The sequence below is a fragment of the Petromyzon marinus genome, chromosome 31, assembly GCF_048934315.1.
Source record: "Petromyzon marinus isolate PM22_M1 ecotype Great Lakes invasive population chromosome 31, UKy_Petmar_22M1.pri1.0, whole genome shotgun sequence".
NCBI lineage: Eukaryota > Metazoa > Chordata > Hyperoartia > Petromyzontiformes > Petromyzontidae > Petromyzon > Petromyzon marinus.
Window position 1 is genome coordinate 15,162,323 of NC_133697.1, and position 21,214 is coordinate 15,183,536.

General features: G+C 51.2%; 1 protein-coding gene across 3 annotated transcripts in view; it reads left to right on the forward strand.

Moving 5' to 3' along the window:
• LOC116947902 (uncharacterized) overlaps positions 1-21,214 on the forward strand; it is a 136,815-nt gene that overhangs the window by 83,582 nt on the left and 32,019 nt on the right. For 2 of the 3 annotated variants that reach the window (XM_076071151.1, XM_076071152.1), the window contains exons 20-28: positions 6,491-6,642; positions 7,091-7,243; positions 9,959-10,063; positions 10,323-10,520; positions 11,731-11,881; positions 13,286-13,685; positions 13,985-14,230; positions 15,269-15,509; positions 16,019-16,222. In XM_076071151.1, coding sequence (XP_075927266.1) covers positions 6,491-6,642; positions 7,091-7,243; positions 9,959-10,063; positions 10,323-10,520; positions 11,731-11,881; positions 13,286-13,685; positions 13,985-14,230; positions 15,269-15,509; positions 16,019-16,222 — 1,850 coding nt within the window. The remainder of the gene's footprint in view (positions 1-6,490; positions 6,643-7,090; positions 7,244-9,958; positions 10,064-10,322; positions 10,521-11,730; positions 11,882-13,285; positions 13,686-13,984; positions 14,231-15,268; positions 15,510-16,018; positions 16,223-21,214) is intronic. The other variant, XM_076071153.1, reaches the window with a different exon arrangement.

Genomic DNA, 21,214 nt, shown 5'->3' on the forward strand with positions numbered 1-21,214 from the left:
CTGAAGCGCGTGGCTGTACTCGCCGTGGCCTGTGAGTCTGTGTGCGTGTTCACAACGGAGTGGGGGAGCGGGAGCGTCGTGCTCAGCACGCGACGAGTTCGATTCCCGCTCACGGCCAACATCGGTGGTGAATTTAGGAACTGGTTCTGGGCCTCCCCTATGTCCACTCGGCCTCAATTAGTACCTGGCGTGTAAATGTCAGCACTTGGGAGACAGCCGGGCGTGGCACTGACCACGAGTACCATACCGGCCTTTATAGGTGCTCGCTAACAGCACTACCTTTCCAAATAGTCTGTTTGGCTAATTTAAGACCATCTTGCTTTATATTTGTCCATGATGCGCAGAGTACACACACACATAATTGTGTCGGTTAATGCTGTCTTCATAACCTGTGTTCATGCATATTCCACTGTTGCAGCCAGAGGCGAATGTGGTGCCGGATCCCATCGGTTTTGGTGCGATCAGGTGCGCAGGATGAAACTCGGTTGAACATAATTCTCCATGTCACAAGAGAGGTATTGGTGATATTGGCTTTCTAGGCTCAGTTGCTATATTTCACTATTTCTATTTTGAGGTTATTTTTTTTGTTATGTGCTATACGTGTGTGCTGTGTTACAGCGAGAGAGAAAAAAGTATTTGATCCCCTGCTGATTTTGTACGTTTGCCCACTGACAAAGAAATGATCAGTCTATAATTTTAATGGTAGGTTTATTTGAACAGTGAGAGATAGAATAACAACAAAAAAATCCAGAAAAACGCATGTCAAAAATGTTATAAATTGATTTGCATTTTAATGAGGGTAATAAGTATTTGACGCCTCTGCAAAACATGACTTAGTACTTGGTGGCAAAACCCTTGTTGGCAATCACAGAGGTCAGACGTTTCTTGTAGTTGGCCACCAGGTTTGCACACATCTCAGGAGGGATTTTGTCCCACTCCTCTTTGCAGATCTTCTCCAAGTCATTAAGGTTTCGAGGCTGATGTTTGGCAACTCGAACCTTCAGCTCCCTCCACAGATTTTCTATGGGATTAAGGTCTGGAGACTGGCTAGGCCACTCCAGGACCTTAATGTGCTTCTTCTTGAGCCACTCCTTTTTGTTGCCTTGGCCGTGTGATTTGGGTCATTGTCATGCTGGAATACCCATCCACGACCCATTTTCAATGCCCTGGCTGAGGGAAGGAGTTTCTCACCCAAGATTTGACGGTAGATGGCCCCGTCCATCGTCCCTTTGATGCGGTGAAGTTGTCCTGTCCCCTTAGCAGAAAAACACTCCCAAAGCATAATGTTTCGACCTCCATGTTTGACGGTGGGGATGGTGTTCTTGGGGTCATAGGCAGCATTCCTCCTCCTCCAAACACGGCGAGTTGAGTTTATGCCAAAGAGCTCCATTTTGGTCTCATCTGACCACAACACTTTCACCCAGTTGTCCTCTGAATCATTCAGATGTTCATTGGCAAACTTCAGACGGGCATGTATATGTGCTTTCTTGAGCAGGGGGACCTTGCGGGCGCTGCAGGATTTCAGTCCTTCACGGTGTAGTGTGTTACCAATTGTTTTCTTGGTGACTATGGTCCCAGCTGCCTTGAGATCATTGACAAGATCCTCCCGTGTAGTTCTGGGCTGATTCCTCACCGTTCTCATGATCATTGCAACTCCACGAGGTGAGATCTTGCATGGATCCCCAGGCCGAGGGAGATTGACAGTTCTTTTGTGTTTCTTCCATTTGCGAATAATAGCACCAACTGTTGTCACCTTCTCACCAAGCTGCTTGGCAATGGTCTTGTAGCCCATTCCAGCCTTGTGTAGGTCTACAATCTTGTCCCTGACATCCTTGGAGAGCTCTTTGGTCTTGGCCATGGTGGAGAGTTTGGAATCTGATTGATTGATTGATTGCTTCTGTGGACAGGTGTATTTTATACAGGTAACAAGCTGAGATTAGGAGCACTCCCTTTAAGAGTGTTATTCTGTCTCTCACTATTCAAATAAACCTACCATTAAAATTATAAACTGATCATTTCTTTGTCAGTGGGCAAACGTACAAAATAAGCAGGGGATCAAATACTTTTTCCCTCACTGTATATGCATATAGGTGGTGTCACATGCTATTTTTTTGTGTTGTTTTTGGCTCGATAAAATACACAATGTTAGCCGTGGCCTGGAGTTGAACCCAGGTGGCCAGGTTCGTAGTGCAGTGCACCACCACTCCGTGATGTGAGCCAGGGTAAATAGTCAATTCTCATCAGTATCTAAAGTAATATATTGGTGTTTTCATATTGCTCCTAAGAGATAAAGGTCAATCTTTAAAATGCTGACTGCGTAAACTGCGTCTGGATCTGTGACTTTTTTTCGGTTACCATGTTTGTAAAACTATATTGCGCTCATGAAAAACATTCCACAGTCCACTTGATGCAAAGTTACGCACTCCTCACGCGCACGTTGTGCCTGTAGCCCGCGCTCTAGACGCTTCGCTCAATCTTGGTGAAGGTTCGGACCGCGCGCGGGATCAGATTGTCGCCGTGTTGGTGTTTATTATACGACACTTTTCGAAATTCAAATAGAATTTTACAGCTAGTCAATCACGAGCAACTGCTTTCCTGGAGCGTTTTTTTTAAAATGTGGGTGGTATTGTCCGCGCATCGCTGAAGTAAGACGGCCTTTTGTCGTGGCCACCCCTGTCGTCAGACGCAATTGCACGGTAAATGCATCTGTAAAAATTCGTATTGTGTGTCGGCAAACACAGCAAAATAGATTTTTTTTCTCTCTCTCATCCAGAGCATTAAGATTAACACAGTTCCTTTTGCTCTCTGGGTTAATCCGGCCAGTGTTGATACACGGTGCTCTTAGCTTATGCCAGTCTGTCGTCTTGACCGCCTGATTTCACAGACAAAATCCATCGTTATTACACCTAACGTTTTTTAAGAGGATTAAGGTATTAGCTGCTTTAGAAAAGCCGTCTAATCTTCCATTCAGTGGAGAGAAAGAGAAAAAATAGACTATTTGTTCTTTTTCATTTTTCAATTGCCCTCACGGATCAAAAGGAGGATGCTTTAAAACCTGGTGCTTTCACTCCACAATGGCCCAGGCAATGCGTGGAGCCTCAAGCCCAAACGCACATTGTGGCTCCGTAACTCACACATTCACATGTCGGACAATATTTGCGTGCGCAGCGGTGATCCGATGTGGTACAGTTGGGTCTTTGTGGCCGGTAAACAAGGCAAGGGAACATCCATTCCCGGGTGTTAACCGCCGCCGCCGTCCGTCCGTCCCGGTGGTGGTGGCTAGTGAAGCGAAACAGTCGTCTTTCTCAAAAAACGACACGAAAACAAATTTGACAACAACAACACCTCTGTCAATAACACCGTGGCCTCGGAAGGCAAGGTGTACTGTAGGTGACGTTCCGGGCAATGGCCCTTCTTCACAGCACCGAGAAGCACAGATAGCGTCTCTGTAATATTTGGTGCTTTATAAATGTGTACGTATCGCGATAGACGAGGGTATGAATTCGTAGAAGTTTGTGCGCCTCCCAAATGGTCATCGTGGCCACATCTAGCGACGCATCCAAACTCCATGCCTTGCTCTTCACCTGGTTTTTCGAGAGCTCGTACGGATGGGTTTAAAACGCTGAATAAAGCCGATGACAACCCCCGATATCTCTAACAGATGAGGATTGGGTCACAAAAGCATAGGCTTCGGTCAGAGTCGAACGATGAATGTCAGTTGCTCACCGGTTCCGAGAAGCTGTCACAGAGTGGCTGTCGCACAGCTAGGAAGGTTGCGCGGTGGTCGGGTTCAGGGGTCAATTCAGGTCATCGTCTCTCTGGGGTTCGTGTTTCGAGTTCCACTTTGCGCAAAGTCAGCTCTCATTGTGTTGTAGATTCATCCCGGCCGTAGAAATGTCCACCACGGGTTTATGACGAGTTGACTTTCTGACGCTTGTTTGAGTTGAGGGATGTACTGAGCACAGGGATGCGAGTACGTACGTTGAACTTCTTTTGCACCATACGCAGCCAACCTTGCGAATCGGAGGTGCAGGATGTACGTTGCTTACATTTTGTTATGCAGACTCGCTTAATTATGCCAGTCGTTTTGTACAAGTGTTAAAAACTGAAAATACGAGCTGAGATATATGTTGAATTCAGATTTTTTTTTGTTTTCTGAAGATTAGAAAGATTGTCACTTTGGCCTCTGTGGAGGAGGCTGTAAACGACTCCAGTGGGTGGCTGGCTAACAGCAGTGAGCAGCAGAGTACTGCGTGACTCACACAGAGTAAGGTGGCGCCGTGGGGAGCAGAGATGGTGTATCTTCCAGTACCTTTAACACTTGAATGAATAATCGAATGTGTAATTTGCATATTCTAACTGACATGTTACTAAGACGCTTTCAATTAGTGTGGCCGCTGCAGCGGTTTAATTTGAGATGATCTCTCTTGATGCAAGCGGGCGTTGGGTGGGGCCGCGGCTCTCAATTGCAGCATTTCGAAACTTGTGAACTCTCCCAAAGCTATGAAGTCAGATCCCGCAAACGTGACGTGGAGGAACGCGCGGGACACAGACGACCCGCCACAAGGGAGATCGATTTCCCGCGATCGCTGCGATTGCACGGCGCGTGAACCACCCCAGATTCTCCCGACAGCGCCCTGCCGCCTCTCCCCCTCTCCCCCTCTACCCCCCTCGGCCAGCGTCCGCTCAAAGTCATGTATCAAGCAGCCTCCCACTTCTGCTCACCTCTGTTGGTTTAGCATCTTTCAGCTTTCATTTTAAGCTGAACGAGTAGACCCACGGTGATTGATGGATTTAAATACCATTTAATGTTATTTTTGTGGTGAAATGGACATTTTCTGACTTAGTGCTGTAAACAGGAGATGAGTGGGAAGGAGTTTGAAACCTGCCAGTTCAGATTAGTTGAAAACTCGCGTGCTGCGTTAAACACCGCTTTCATTTCACCGGCCCAGACAGTGGCCATGGGATTAGATCTTGGATTGTTCAAGAATAAAACAATGGCAAGATTTCCGTCTGTCACCAAGTTCAAATTAGTTTTAATCTATGCTGTATGAAAACCATCTCACGAGCCCTCCCGTACCAAAGACAGATAACTGCGTGATTAAACTCTGCATCGTTGACTAAACTATATCACGAAAAGATGGGGGCTGAAAATAATGTCTGTGGCCCCACCAGAATTTGAGTTAAATTCCACTGGGGTAGTGGCCGTAATCTTCCCGTGGATTTGAGAAGTCGTTTAATGTGTGCGGGATCCGCCACTGGATGGCCTCCGTCGCCGTCATCAGATCGTGCCACTTGGCGAGAACTTGCTCAGGTAGGCCGCGTGGAATGTGCTCAAGCCACCGCACGGCCCTAACGCCGTTCCCGTGGCTACGATGTCTCACACGACGACAGCGGAGGTGGCGGTGCGGATGTTTCGTTGTTTTAAGGCGGACGCACGCCCGCCCGCCCACCCTGTCGGTGTACTTTGCGAGCGCATTGGTTTTGAAAAGGTTACTCTGAAAACATGGCCGGGTTTCCAAAACGCACCTACCAGCAAAGCAAAAGAGTTAATCTTCTTAACTTTGGGGAAAAAAAAGAGAGTCTGCTATTCACGAACTTAACTTGCAAAAGACAAATAATTGCCCAACATTTTTAGAGCGTTTTGCCGTGTAAGTTGTGCCATCTGAAAGAAGTGTATGTGGATTAGTCTGGTTTGTGTAATGTTTTCCTTGGTGTTAGCATCGGTGTGAGTACACTTCAACAACACTTAATTATTTTGCTTGCCACTTTAGTCAATCCACTGCCGGATGTGGGCCTCTACGTGTGAGGATAAGTTTGACCATACTTCACCTTGCTGGTCAGGGCAGGTTTTGTGAAGAAAGGAATGATCCATCGAGTTGTTGGGCGAGTCCGATTCTTCCCTTCACCGTTGTGGCCCTCGGTCCCACTGCAGCAAAGCCGTCGTACGTGTCGGCGTTTCTCTCGCGCTCGGGATCCCCGCGCTCGGGATCCCCGCGCGGTGCAGCTCTCCCGTGATTACCCACAAGCGGCATCACATTCAGTGCTGGAGACTTGGTCATGGCGGCAAGGCGGGGCGTTGGGGGGGGTCGTGCCGAGCACCGCAGTGTTGAGAAGCGCTGGCCTAGTTCACGGAGTTTAACTCTTTATAACCCCCCCCCCCCCCAGACCTGTGTCCTGTAGGCCACACCCGGTGGTCTGCAAGTCCGTGGAAAGTGTGAGCATCGTGGACAATGTGTCACGCGGTGTTCCTCATTGAGGACATTCATCCATTCTATTCTGACCGAGTTTCCGTAGGAATTTTGGGAAGCAGTAGAATGAGCATCTCTGCAGAGATTGCTCTCAGAATGTTAGAGGACGCTTGCCTCATCCACGACATGGGAGCATCAACTGTGATGTTTTGGGCACGTGGCTCAACTCTTATTGGTTGACCCCGCCTTCCAAGTTTCTCTGTGCTGCATCGTACGTACGTCGCTGTTTGTCTCGGCAGATGCGGTTCCCTCCTTTGCAGAGATCGGACGGGCCGTGGAGCGCGTGGTGGCCGAGGGAAAGGGCATGGACAGGGAGGGGCATGCGTGGGACGACGTTCTCATCTCGCACGAGCACAGCCACATCCTCTCGTGCTGCTGGCTCACGCTCAAGGTCCCCCCCTCCCCCCCCCGCCCGCTCTTTGTCGTTGCTCGTGCCTCTGTGGGGGGAACTACGAGCGGCGTTGTTTACGCGCCAGTCTGGCGGTGATCGACACAACATGCAGTTCTGTTGCTGTTGAGGACTTGCAGCCTACAAAACCGTCCACGTTGATCAAAACCTGGTGACATAGAAACGGGGATAATTAAGAAGCCTTTTCGGCCACGGCGATCGCATCACGTGCCGCGTGCATGCATTGATCCCTCCCCCCGTGTGACGTCAATACGTGCGACATCGCGAGATGCCAACAGGACGCACGACGTCGTCCAACGACGCCGCACGCCGCTCATCCACGAGAGCGGGCCCGGCGCGGATGCCCCAGGTTGCCCGGCAGGGCCGAGCCGTCGGTAACTCCGATCCGCGCGCGTGCCCACGCCCGATTTCCCCGAACAACCCCGCGTAGGAAATTGGCCACCTGATGGGCGGCCTCGGCGAGACCGTGCTGCTGCTGTCGGCGCGGGATCAGAGGGCGGCCGGAGCCGGGACGCCGTTTTTCGCTCTTGTGCAGACCATCACGGACGTGCTGAAGCTCATCCTCACCTGCTGCAGACACAAGGTGCCAGTCGCCCGTGCACATGAGAATGTGTTGTCTAGGCCGCACTGGGTTTGAGCATCACGATTTTCTTGCGTTATGGGCTTACTGAGCAGTCGCGTTGTGATGATGTTTAAGTGTGTGTGTGCGTGCTCGTCTTGTGTGTGGAGAAGAGGTTCAATCTTGAAGGTGTCCTGTCGTTCACACCCGGTGATTCGACTGTACAGATTCTCCTGGCTGTGCTCTGTAGCTCTCCGACGTGTTTGTGGGTTCTGCTGCACGTCGTTCGGCACGTTGTCCAACATTTCGCTGCACGCGCTGGGAGATTCGTCTTCAATTCATTTCTTAAAGAAGCTCCCGGCACGTGGCGCGAAACGTCGGACAACGTGCGGTACAACCCGAAAACACGTTGAAGAGTGACTCTTATCACCCGTGGCTTCTTCACCTTCCCAGAGGATGCCATGACTGGTTGATCCAGTATCGCTGTGGACCAAGGGCTTTGAGATTAGTTCTTCAGCCATGGTGACCGTTAGACCAATACAGATTTATTGGACTGGTAATAAAATTAAACCATTCGACAATTGTGATAATGTTAAATTGGTGTTGGCCAATCTCCCAAGGTTTAAATCTGGTAATCTCAGGTAATTATGAGACCCTTTGGGTTGCCCATGTTCAAACACATCTACCTGTCAGCTTGACAGTTGCTTTATCAGTGTGCAGTGATCCAAGTATGCCTTGGAGATACTTCTTTTCTTGCCATGTAATTGTGACTTCTCTTTGTAATCGTTGTCACGGCTCTGTTGGTCGATGAATGTCTCTTGTCTTTATACCATCAGGGGACAAATGATCAATAGCGGTTCTCTCAATGTGCAGTTGTGCAAGGGCACTGCCATCACTGGTGATGTGAGACATCCGCCATCTGGTGGCAAAATCTGGAAAATAAATATTGTGCATGAGCATCAGGATCTTACCCAATTTAGGACATAATTCTTAATTAAAATTGCATCGAAAGAGGTTACATACATATTACGTCTGATTTACTCTATTGAAACACCCTCCGTGTAACAAAGTTCCTGGAAAAGTGCTTTGTAAGTAAACATTACATTGGGATGTATAGGTGGTAATCGGTGGCGTGCATTAGCACGTACACGTACGTGAGTGGCGACGCGCCCCGTTTAACCACGGCCTCACACACCCCATTCCACTGGCACATCCGAGCCAGCACGGAGGCCATCACGGCATGGGTGGTTTTCCATTACTCTTTTTCCGTGCCAAGCAGTGTGTGTGAGCGCGTCATAGCAGTTTGTGTGCGCGCGTGCAAGTGTGTGTGTGTGTGTGTTTCACCGCGTCATCTACACACAACTCGACTCGTTCATTGCTTGTGACAGAGCCACGGTGGACAGATGTTAACTACCTTGCATGGTACGCAGGAGGTGCGTGGGTTCAATCCCGACCCTGACGCCTGTTGCTGTATATTTGGAGTTTGCGTGTCTCTCTCCCCGTGGTCGTGTGGATTTTTCTCCGCGTCCTCCGGTTTTTCCCTCCACATTGAGAATCAACATCACCACCACGCGTTTAGAGTATTTGAATGCAATACATTTACACGCGACAAGCCACTTCGTTAAGCTGTCATTTGTGGCCAGGTCGCTTCTGAAAAAGAGCTGCATAGCTCAGTGGGCCTTACCTGCTAAAATAAAAAAAAGAGTTTAGTTTAGTAGCACGGCTCGGCTGCTGCGGTGGAAAAACAACCGGGCGCCTCCCAAACCGTGCCGGTGCCAGCCCGGCAAGCCCCGGCGTGGCTCCGTCGTGCCCAGCTGAAAGGAAGTGTGTTAATGTCTGTCCGGCTGATAGGAAGTGTGTTGATGTCTGTCCGGCTGAAAGGAAGTGTGTTAATGTCTGTCCGGCTGATAGGAAGTGTGTTAATGTCTGTACTGCTGATAGGAAGTGTGTTGATGTCTGTCCGGCTGATAGGAAGTGTGTTAGTGTCTGTACTGCTGATAGGAAGTGTGTTAATGTCTGTCTGGCTGATAGGAAGTGTGTTGATGTCTGTCCGGCTGATAGGAAGTGTGTTAATGTCTGTCCGACTGATAGGAAGTGTGTTAATGTCTGTCCGGCTGATAGGAAGTGTGTTAATGTCTGTGCGGCTGATAGGAAGTGTGTTGATGTCTGTCCAGCTGATAGGAAGTGTGTTGATGTCTGTCCAGCTGATAGGAAGTGTGTTAATGTCTGTCTGGCTGATAGGAAGTGTGTTAATGTCTGTCCGGCTGATCGGAAGTGTGTTAATGTCTGTCTGATATGAAGTGTGTTAATGTCTGTCCGGCTGATAGGAAGTGTGTTAATGTCTGTCCGGCTGATAGGAAGTGTGTTAATGTCTGTCCGGCTGATAGGAAGTGTGTTAATGTCTGTCCGGCTGATAGGAAGTGTGTTAATGTCTGTCTGATAGGAAGTGTGTTAATGTCTGTCCGGCTGAAAGGAAGTGTGTTAATGTCTGTCCAGCTGATAGGAAGTGTGTTAATGTCTGTCCGGCTGATAGGAAGTGTGTTAATGTCTGTCCGGCTGATAGGAAGTGTGTTAATGTCTGTCTGGCTGATAGGAAGTGTGTTAATGTCTGTCTGGCTGATAGGAAGTGTGTTAATGTCTGTCCGGCTGAAAGGAAGTGTGTTAATGTCTGTCCAGCTGAAAGGAAGTGTGTTAATGTCTGTCCGGCTGAAAGGCTGCCTGTGCTGTTTATCCGTGCAGGGTGCTATAGACGGCTGCAGCCTGGGCTTTGTGAAGCTGTGCGGGGCCCTCAGCAGCCACCCCAGCGCTGCCTTTCAGAACATTCCCTCCATCCTCTTGGAAGAGGTGAGAGTCCATCTGTCACCAAATCTGCCGGTAGCGAAGTCATATTATTACATCTGAAATGTCTAAGTGAGATTTCCCGCTCAAATCATCATCGATACGGTTACCGCTGCTGGGAATTCGACGTTCCCATGGCAGGGGCCAAGCCCGTCCGCGGGACGACTGACGCGCAAGCATTTCTCAGCGGGCCGGCTCTCTCTCTCCCCCCCCCTCTCTCTCGTGCATTCCGCCACCCTCGCGCACCGCGTGGATTTCTTCGCAGGCGCTGGCATGCGTGGGCACGGGCTCGTCGGTGACGCGCCGCGCCGGCGCGCTGCCGCCCCTGGTGCTGGGCCTCGTGAGCGGGGAGTGCCGCTCGCGCGGCCACTGCCCGCTGCTGCGCGGCGCGCTGGGCACGCTGCTGCGGCTCGCCGCCCGGCCCCTGCCCGCCGCGGTCGACCCGACGCGCGACCTGCCGCAGGTGCGCTTGACGCCGAACGCCGATGGCGTTGGTGCCACCGCCGATGGCGTGGGTGCCACCGCCGATGGCGTGGGTGCCACCGCCGATGGCGTTGGTGCCACCGCCGATGGCGTGGGTGCCACCGCCGATGGCGTGGGTGCCACCGCCGATGGCGTGGGTGCCACCGCCGATGGCGTTGGTGCCACCGCCGATGGCGTTGGTGCCACCGCCGATGGCGTTGGTGCCACCGCCGATGGCGTGGGTGCCACCGCCGATCAAATCGTGTTCGCCAACGTCGTCGTCGTCGTCACTCGCCCGCACCTCCGATTAGCACGGCTGGCTACGTATGGCGCGAAAGAAGTTCAACGTACGTGCATACGGCGTCGTCGGTATTATTATTATTATTATCGGCAGCGATCGATCCACTGCTGGACAAAAGCCATCCCAAGCCGAAGCCATCTCTCTGCCGCTGTTATACACTCCGTCAATCCTGACGCGGTTACCCGGCTCGACCACCTGAGTGTCAAATTGTAGTTTGTTGCTCTGCATCTACCTCAGCCGTACGGAAGACGAAGACTCACGTACGTTGAGCTTCTTTCGCACCGTTCGTTGTCAACCGTGCCGATCGGAGGTGCCGGATAGGACAATCCAGCTGGCACACGAGCTGCCGATTCTATTGCTGCGTCGCCGAGGCGGATGTTCTCTCGGGCGCGTTCACCCCTGTGGCTGCTGTCCGCATTGTTATTCTTGGCCCGTCGGACGTCATCCCCACTGGTGACCTCTGACTCCCCTGGACAGATTGAATGATGTCGCCAACCCCGCGTAGGGTTCCATCATCCACGTGTTCCCCTTTCAGTCTTCTTGTCTGTGTGTTGAACGTCTTCCGCACCGTACGTAGCCAACCGTGCTATTCGGAGTGCCGCCTCTCCGCATAATTTTCTTTGCTCGCTTTGCAGCTCTTGTAACTTGAACTGAACGAGGAACGGCAACAAACCAAAGTTCCATCGGTGTTTACATTACCGGCTATGATGTATGGATTAGAAACGTGGGCATCGCCGGTGAAAGTCGAGAGAAAAAACTGAAAAAGGGGGCATAGAAACACGGAGAGGCGCACTCTCCGTGTTTCACTGAGTACGCGTAGTCTAGAAACACGGACATTGACGATCCAAACAACTGCGTGCGTGTGAACGTCCGCTAAGGCGCCACGCGGATCCTCCGTGTCGCTCTCTAGGTGCACGCACTGCACATCCTCCAGGCGCTGTTCCGGGACTCCTCGCTGGGAGCCGCCATGATGGAGTTTGCTGGCGGCGCCGCCCTCCTCGCCATCCGCAGCCTCAGCTCCCCCAGCTGGGCCCTGCGCAATGGCGCCATTCAGCTGTTTGGTAAGGACTCACGGATTTACGACAAAATCGCGACTCGTTGTCCTCCCGGTTGTCACCTGGCGGGACTAGGAGCCCTTTCGGATCTCTCTCGCAGCCCCTTCGTTTTGGAGAACGGCCCGCGGAAGTGGATGTCGCAGAGCCGCCTCTGAGAGCCGTTCTTCACGGCGAGCGATTGTCGAGAGTGGGGGTGAGGTGTCTTCTCCTCGCTGTTGGGCACAGTCGCTATACGCCAGCCTCACGTTGGGCACAGTCACTACCTGACAGCCTCACGTTGGGCACAGTCACTGTCTCACAGCCTCACGTTGGGCACAGTCACTCTCTGACAGCCTCACGTTGGGCACAGTCACTACCTGACAGCCTCACGTTGGGCACAGTCACTGTCTCACAGCCTCACGTTGGGCACAGTCACTACCTGACAGTCTCACGTTGGGCACAGTCACTACCTGACAGCCTCACGTTGGGCACAGTCACTGTCTGACAGCCTCACGTTGGGCACAGTCACTGTCTGACAGCCTCACGTTAGGCACAGTCACTGTCTCACAGCCTCACGTTGGGCACAGTCACTGTCTGACAGCCTCACGTTGGGCACAGTCACTGTCTGACAGCCTCACGTTGGGCACAGTCACTGTCTGACAGCCTCACGTTAGGCACAGTCACTGTCTCACAGCCTCACGTTGGGCACAGTCACTGTCTGACAGCCTCACGTTGGGCACAGTCACTGTCTGACAGCCTCACGTTGGGCACAGTCACTGTCTGACAGCCTCACGTTGGGCACAGTCACTGTCTGGCTGTCTGGCTGTCTGGCTGCCTCGGTGGGACTCAGCCCAGTATCTTCACGTGCCGTGCTGCCAAATTCACCGTAGGTATCTTGATCTGACTTGAATTCAGAGTGGACCAAAATCAAAATAATGAAATAAAGCAGTGATAAATCATATTCAACATAGCAGTGTACCTGAACAGGAATACTATAATTCGTGTGATTTTGCCTGCTATTACACACGGATGAGAAACATGGACATTGATGAAAAAGACGGAACTAAAAGCGATTCCGCTGCTGCTTGGACAAAGGCAGCGGAGTGGATTTAAGAAACTCGCCCCATTGTTTCGTCTGCCGCACCGGGAGTAGGGAGTTGAACCGGCAAGCTCTGATTTGCAAGTCCAGCGTGCTCACCGTTCCGCGTCCGTTTTGAGAAGCTAGACGATTGTTCGGTAAAGTAAATAAACGTGAGCGTGTCATTGCCACTTAGGCAATTGCCGCCAACGCCGAGCACGCCCGTTGTGCCAGGCCTTCCCCGGGCGGGCATCTGCACATCCGCCACCGTCGCAACACGGTGGCGGCAGCATCTCTAAATCACCTGCCAGTCGATTCTCTCTCGCCCCGCTCTCGCCCGCGCGTGCGCCCAGGGACCCTGGTCGGTCGCATGCTCGGTCAGATGCGGACGCACGACGAGCACTCTCCGCAGAACGCCGTGACGGCCGGCGAGTTCCTCCGGCACTACCCCGAGCTGCCCGACTTCCTCCTGAGCGAGCTGCGCGCGGCCGCCGCGCCGCTCCTCGGGGGTCGCGACCTCGAGCTCCTCGTCGCCGTGGCCGCGGCCTCGGGCGCTCGTCCCCCGGCGGAGGCGCTCGCCCCCGAAGGCCGAGCGCCGGCCGGGAGCGGCGCCGCGGAGGGCGCCGCCGGGGTCGAGGGTCGCGGGCCGTGGGAGGGGAGCCGTCCGAGTGGGCGCCTCCATCTCTCCCCGTCTCTTCATCCCGTCCTCACCCTCCTCTCCAAACTCCAGCCAGGTGGCGAGGACTCGCACAGGTAACTGCAATCGCATTGGGTGCGTGCGCATCGGCCTGCTGATGTTCCGATGCGGTTGATGTCAAAGCCAGGAGGTGCAATAACGTCGTGGAATAAAATAATAAAATGCATGATGGCCAGAATCATAGGCAGAGGAGATGAGAGACCAGGTGATTAAACTTTTTTTTATATCTAGCATCTCATGTTTGTAAATTGAATCAGAAATTTCAACTATTAATTATCCACTTGTTATGAAATTGTTATTTTTCTACGCTGAGATGTATTTGTTTATGAATCCTCCGTGTAAAATTTTGCCGCAGCTTGTTGTCCGAGTTCGTGGCTCCGGTCGTGGCGCTGGCGAGCAACCCCATCCACGACGTGCGGGTCCTGGCTGCCAAGACGCTGGTCGTCATGGTGACGAGGTCGCGGCGCGCGCCGATGCTGCTCGCCCTCGCCACGGCTCTGCCGGAGCGGTGGTGCCCCCTGGCCGTGCCGCAGAACGCGCTGCACGGGCGCTTGCTGCAGATGCTCGCCCTGCTCAAGTGTCTGCTCAAAGAACGGGGAGGGTGAGCGTGAAAACGAACAAGAGCTTCTCCGAGCTCATCGGATTCATCCAGTCTAAATAAAGATTCTGATTAAGAATGAAGGACCTTGCACGGTACTTGTAATCAACGCAAGCAAGCACTGAGGGTAACTGCCAGGGCGAAGGACGATGAAGGAGGAGGAAGATGCGTAGCAGACCAACGCTGTCATCTACAGGAGGAAAAATATAAATCCAACAAATATATAAAACCACTGAACGTAATTACTGTAACATTAATATATGCAAAAAGGACATCAAATAAATGTATGTTAAATAGGGATGAATCATGAAACTATTATTTTTAACTGAAGGTAAAATGTAAGATAAATTATGCCTAAGGAATTGACTGGAAGCTTGCATAAGTGAATATGCTTATGATTCATATTTGGTTTCTATCGGGCGAGCCTGAGGAGGTATCCTGCCAATTGCGGCTCTTTAGCCTCCGCCCCCCGACGCAGCCAAACAAATCTCGTTGTCACGTGATGGACAAATGCTCCAATTCATTAAGTTTTTGGCAAACTGTCGACATGTTTAAAATCATCAACATTTTGCTTGTTATTCAATGAGCTGGTTTGCCAAATAACTGAATCGGATTATTGCATGTGTGCCCACGTGGTAACCGGAGGTAACCACGTGGTGTCCTGGCCTAGCAGTAGCACGATTGCCGCTCATTGAACATGTTCGCGGTTCGAATCTGGCAGGCCGTCCTGGTTATTACTGTGGGTGTTTTAATTGGACATATTTGATATTGTCCTCGCTGTCTGTCTTGTCAGATGACGACCACTCCATCTCCGTTAACCAGTGTGTTGAGGTACTTCCATTGATGGCTGAGCAAATTGACATCAATCGCAATCATCGCCCTTTAATGTGAAAGCTTGAAACACGGTGATACTTTCCTGAATAAGCAAGCATAATCGTAAGAACAGATGCGGTGCGAGTCACTTCTCGGTGTAAATCACCATCATCATCATCATTCGAGTGTCGTTGCGTTCCAAGGGTCGACCTCTGTGCCCTTTGTCAGCGCCCTGGAGCCGCCGGTGCTGCACTCGCTGGTGGCCGCGCTGGCTTCGCGTTGCTGGCTGCTGGGCGAGGCGCGCGTGTGCCCGCTGAGTCGAGCGCTCGCCGTGAGGTTGCTGGCGGCGCTGGCGCGGGCCCACGGCTCCCACCCGGGCGTTGCCCGGCTGGCCGCATCGCTCCACGCCATCGCCAAGGACGAGCTCCTCCTCCTCCACCAGCCGGCGGCGGTGGCGGCGGTTCGCGAGGTGCGTCTTGTGGCGACGGGCGACCGGGTAGCACCAAAGGCTTCACTTCGGCATTTGCTGGAACGCCGCTACTGTCGGCTCGGAGTAACCCTAAGCGTATCGTCAGTCATGTATCCAAATAATATAGTGTTCTAAGGTATAAACTATTTTTATTTTACCAGGGAAGGCCCACTGAGCTATATAGTTATTTTTCAGAAGCGACCTGGCCACAAATGATAGCTCAACTTGGTGGCTTATCACGTGGAACTTTCTAGCAGCCAAATACTCTAAACGCACGTTTCTAAATGTTGGGGGGAAATACCGGAGGACCCGGAGAAAAATCCACACGACCACGGCGAGAGTAAAACACGCAAATTCCAAATATACAGCAGCAGGCGTCAGGGTCGGGATCAGACCCACGACATCCTGCATACCGGGCGAGGTAGTTAACATCTCGCCACTGTGGCCGAGTTGTTGACACGTGCACTGCGCGTCCTCGATCTCCGTGTCGGTGTCGGTGTCGTACGCAGATCGGCATCGCCGCGCTGCGGGGCGAGCTGGCGGCCTTCGTCCTGACGCTCGCGCTGGGCGCCCCGGCCGGGCCGTGCGACGCGCCCACCGTGCTGCGCCTGCTCCGCTGCCCCGCCGTTGACTTGCGCAGGCGGAGCCGCGAGTGGCTCGCCGAGCGCGGCCGGGGAAGCCGCCGCGCCGACGCCGCCACGCGCATCATGCTGGTGAGCGTCCGCCCGTGCGCCGATCGTTGCGTCCCTGCGGAGCATCCTGCGGCGCAGGCCAGCGTCGTGTCTACTCATCCTCCTGCTCCTCCTCCTTCTCGAGCTGCCTTTCGACTTGTCTCAGAGACGATGGGCCCAATTGGATCTCTCGCCGCCTCTCTCCGCCTCGCGGCTTGTCTCTGTCCGTAGCGTTACGTAGAGACGCAGACATCATCACCGGCTGACACGCGTGGACTGTGCGCGTATATTCACTTTGTAAACAAATGTTTCACTTTTTAACTCCAAGCATTGTAAAAAAACACGGATTCATTGATGAAAATCGATTCTGACACTCACGATACATACAAAAGTAATGCATGTCAGAACACATTTTTTAGGTTTTACTCAAATGGCTTGCGCATGCTATGCTCGCAATATATTTAGCTTAATGGAGCGGGCATAACTGTGCAAACAAGACAGAGCGAGCAAGAAAGAGTACAGCCAAGACAACAGCAACAAGACAGTAAACTTATTATTGACTTGCAACCTGGAGTTGTGACGATGTATTGAATCACGGGAGGGAAGGAAGAAGAATTGCATGTCAGCAGTGAATGTGGACATGGAGTTTGAAGCATAGGAAGAGAGCCCTTTGAACACCCGAGCCTCATCTTTCATCTCCGCTGTCCACTCGTCGTCTTCAAGCCCATCATTGAGATACAATTCGCTGGCCTCGTATTTGAAAGACAGTGGATGGAATCCATACGTTCAGTGTAGTCGTGTTTGGAAAGCACTTGTCAAATTTAATAATTCTACCTTCCCATCCGCTATTCCTATTCTGCCTTCATCACGGCTAGTGCTGGAAACCTTAATCACTATTCCATACCCTCCTGGATTTACCAGTACCACATCACAGGAATTTGCCCTCCCAATGTCTTTCAACGTGGTTGGGAAAATCTGAATCGACATTCCAGTTTCTTGGCCTGTTCCACCTGCTGCCTGTCCTACCCATGTCTGCTCCCATTATTTCCTCGAATTGCATTGCTTTTGTAATCCCCACCTTAAAAACAGGGAGTCTCGTACCCCGAATCCATCATCACCAGCCGGGTGGCTCAGCGGCAGAGCGAGCGGCTCGCAATCACAAGCATGCGAGCCGCTTGGGGGTAGGCTCTGCCCACCATCCCTACAGGGTTGATAAAAATCACGAGTATCACATTTTGGGGATGTAACACCCTGGTTATTCTATGGAGAGACTCTGGCTTTTTATTTGATTACAGACGTCATCACATTCGAGATCCATCACAGCTTTTGAGATAGCTTACGTCTCTTTTAATTCATTCCTAATTATATGAAAACTACTGCCATCATTTCTGTCCATAAAATGGCAAGCGCTTGCTCTATATACTGCTCACACACTCCCACTCTTTCTATAACCTCTCCTCATTTTATTAAATCCTAGACAGAGTCCCCGGTTCCCATTTATCAAATAAGTAAGTAATAACATCTGATGTTGCGCACTCTTATGGGTCCAGTCCATCACGAATGCACATTTTTGGTCTGCATGGCTCCAGTCCGCTCTGGTTTGTGCTCTGGCCAGCCCACTGAGACACTGTGAAGTCACCGCTGGTTTGAGCTCTGGTCTGCCCACTGAGACACTGTGAAGTCACCGCTGGTTTGAGCTCTGGTCTGCCCATTGAGACACTGTGAATTCACCGCTGGTTTGTGCTCTGGCCAGCCCACTGAGACACTGTGAATTCACCGCTGGTTTGTGCTCTGGCCAGCCCACTGAGACACTGTGAAGTCACCGCTGGTTTGAGCTCTGGTCAGCCCATTGAGACACTGTGCAGTCACTGCTGGTTTGAGCTCTGGTCTGCCCACTGAGACACTGTGAATTCACCGCTGGTTTGTGCTCTGGCCAGCCCACTGAGACACTGTGAAGTCACCGCTGGTTTCGTGACTGCAGACCAATAACATGAACAAGATCTCGCATTGGTTTGCCTTAATATTTCCTTCATCGCATCATCATATGGTCTGCTCCTCCTCCCCCCATTGCCCTTCTCTCCAGCAAGCAAAGCTCAGCCCTCGATCTGTCCAGCAGCCAGGCCCTGCCTGGTAATAATCGGTCACTCTTCTGCTATCTCGCGCTGCTGCCCAGGCCCATCCACAATGCTTACTCCCTCCCCCTGTTAAATTCCAAGCCCAAGATGTCTTGCCCTTTATCCATAATCATTTCCCAATGTAAAACCGCTCCCGCTTTGTGTAGTAAGCTTTATTGACTGTACTGTACAAAATCCCTCTGCTTTACATTACTCCATTACAACCCTGCTCTATATGCTCCTTCGCGGTGATTCCATCCTCCCCCTCCTCCGCAGCAGCAGCTTCCCTCTCCGACAATGCAGCATCTTGAGGTACAATGCTGGTCACATGCTCTGACAAGCCCACATTGTATTTTTGCATCATCTGCCCTTCAAAATATCACTGTCGTGTGAATATTTAATAATATATAATCACGGCCCATGAAATGCATTGGGAGATTTGCTACAGTACCTTTTCCGAGGCTGATCCTGTCTAAATAGTAAGTAGCACCTTAGTCTTTAGGGGATTCTGAAATTGAGCAAAGATGTTGTGCTCCTCGCCGGATTCTGGCAGCAGAGTGGGGATATATTTGCTGAAAAAAACCCAATTTTTTTACACAGGCTTTGGCACATTTGCCAAAGCGTCGGGTGTTCCCGAGCCAGCTTAGTAACTATGAGTGGACCAACGCCGGTGATTGGCGCGTGTACCCGGTGTAAATAAGCTGTCGAGTACAACACAAACAACACAGGGCCAGGAGGTGAAGGCTCGGAGAACGTGGCTTAAGGTTGGTGAACATTGTCGTTCACTCGGCGCTCTCGGCTTGTTCACGTCCGCTTCACACAAAGTGGCTGCGCAATAGCTTTGGGTTTGCCGCCACTTTTGCTTCTTTTAATAAAGTTTAGCAGTGCGAGTGCCAGTTGAGCAACCAATGTTGTACGGGGCCTGTGACTGGGAGAAAAGGGCTACGTTTTGGCAAGGAAGTACAATGATCAGCGGTTGTGGTATAAAGTTATATATTTTTCACCAATCTCTTCCCTTTTCCACTGTTGAGACAGCTCACACAGAAGCAACTTAAGGATGCATAGCCTGTGTGCATAATCTAGCTTGAAATCATTTAAACTTTCGGAGGACTGGGTATAAAAAAAGCAATGCCCGAAAAAGCATGCTTTCTTGAGACATGTGGGCAGGCATTGCTGTGGGATTTCAGGTCTTGCTGAAATAATGCAATTAACAAAACGCTCTGATCCCAATTAAATAATTTGGATCACATATTTTCACTTTGCGTGCCTTTTCCATAGCAGACAGAAGTTGATGGTGGGGGGGGGGGGGGGTTAACGGTAAGTTAGGAAATCACTCGCAAAAGATTACAACAGACCGAGATGAGATGTGATAGGCCAATAAAAAAAATATGTCGTTAATTTTCCACAAATAATTCAGAGCCAAAAAAAGTCAGGGGATTGATGAGTGGAGAAAGGGCTTGTGGCTGGCAGTCCAAGCGCATGCTTCATACTCGAAAAACCACGCAAGGAGGTGGTGGCGTACATAACAAAAAACAGCCACACGGAGTTTTGGCTTCTGCTGTTGTATTAAAGGGGTTTAAGCATTATATTTAGAGGCTTTGTATAAACAGCCCTACTCCCCTCCCCTTGCGACAATGTATTTTTTTTCTCCCAAAGAGTGGTTGCAACAAAACATCTCCAACCCAGATGTAAGAGAGAAAAAGAGAGAGAGAGAGGGAAAAGAACCGAAAAAAGAGAGAGAAGCTGGAATTCATTTGGGTGTTCATTATTCCTGCGTGGAATGCATTCCTCGCAACATCTGAGCTGGCATATTAAATACGTCGCTGAAATTCTAGCGATCTTAATCTAATACAAGGAGCTTTTTAAAGATTAATTGGCTGCAGTTTTGAGTAATAAGCTCTGCCTGTGGGCAAGTTTGGCCATTTCAATGGTGCAGTCACCCCACCCACTCCTTGCCGGCTACCCATCCCATCACACTGCCCCTTCCCGGACCCCTCTTCCACCTCCTTGCCTCGACTAAGGAAAACCATCTGAAACTAATGCACGACTGCCATGCTTTTCCATGCCGTGTGCCAGCGCATATTCAAACTGCTAGGTAGAAACAATTGACTAACAAAAAAAATAACGTCTCAACAATTTTTTTTCTCTCCCGAATTTCCTGTTACTCCGACTGCCAAGACCCAATGTACGTGTGCCGAGCCCAGAATCTGAGTTTCATTATTTAACAAGCGAGACTCTGTTACCATCTCGAGCAGGGCCCTCTGCTTCCGCGTCGGACCCAGTGTGCCTGCCCAGACCCCCAGCAGCCACTTGTGGCTCTCGGCAGCAACGTGCCTCTACAATCAGTGCCCACTGCAGAGCGTTTTAACTGTGGATTTTAATCAGAATCAGAATCTCTATTGCATACCGGAGGACTCCGATGAACAATAAAAATCTATTTTTTCACAGATGTCCAGTCGGACAGATAGAGCGCCGTTTACACCGGGGTGTCTCAAAGGGCACCCCCAGTGGCAAGCTGTCCCTGTGTGGCGCAAGGTGACTCTCAGCACCTGCCCTGCAAATGGAGATCCGTCTGCTAGTAGGGTGCGATCATTGCTATGTGTAATCCCAAATGAGTAATTGGAGGGTTATTTTTCGAATTTGACAAATTTGGACCGTGACGCTGGTACGCAATGGCCTGCTTGTTTCTGCATCAGGGAATCTTGGTCAGCCATCCGAGCCCTATCCAGGCTCAACCCTCCGAGATCGGGCGAGATCGCGCTCGATTACGGCTGTCGTGCGCAGTCACGGTGAACGTGATTACACCTCCGATGAGCACGGTTGGCTACGTACGGTGCGAAAGACGTTCAACATACGTGCATACATGACGTGTGGGGACGCATGTAGTGCGTATGCATGTGTGTGAGCAAGTCGATGATGT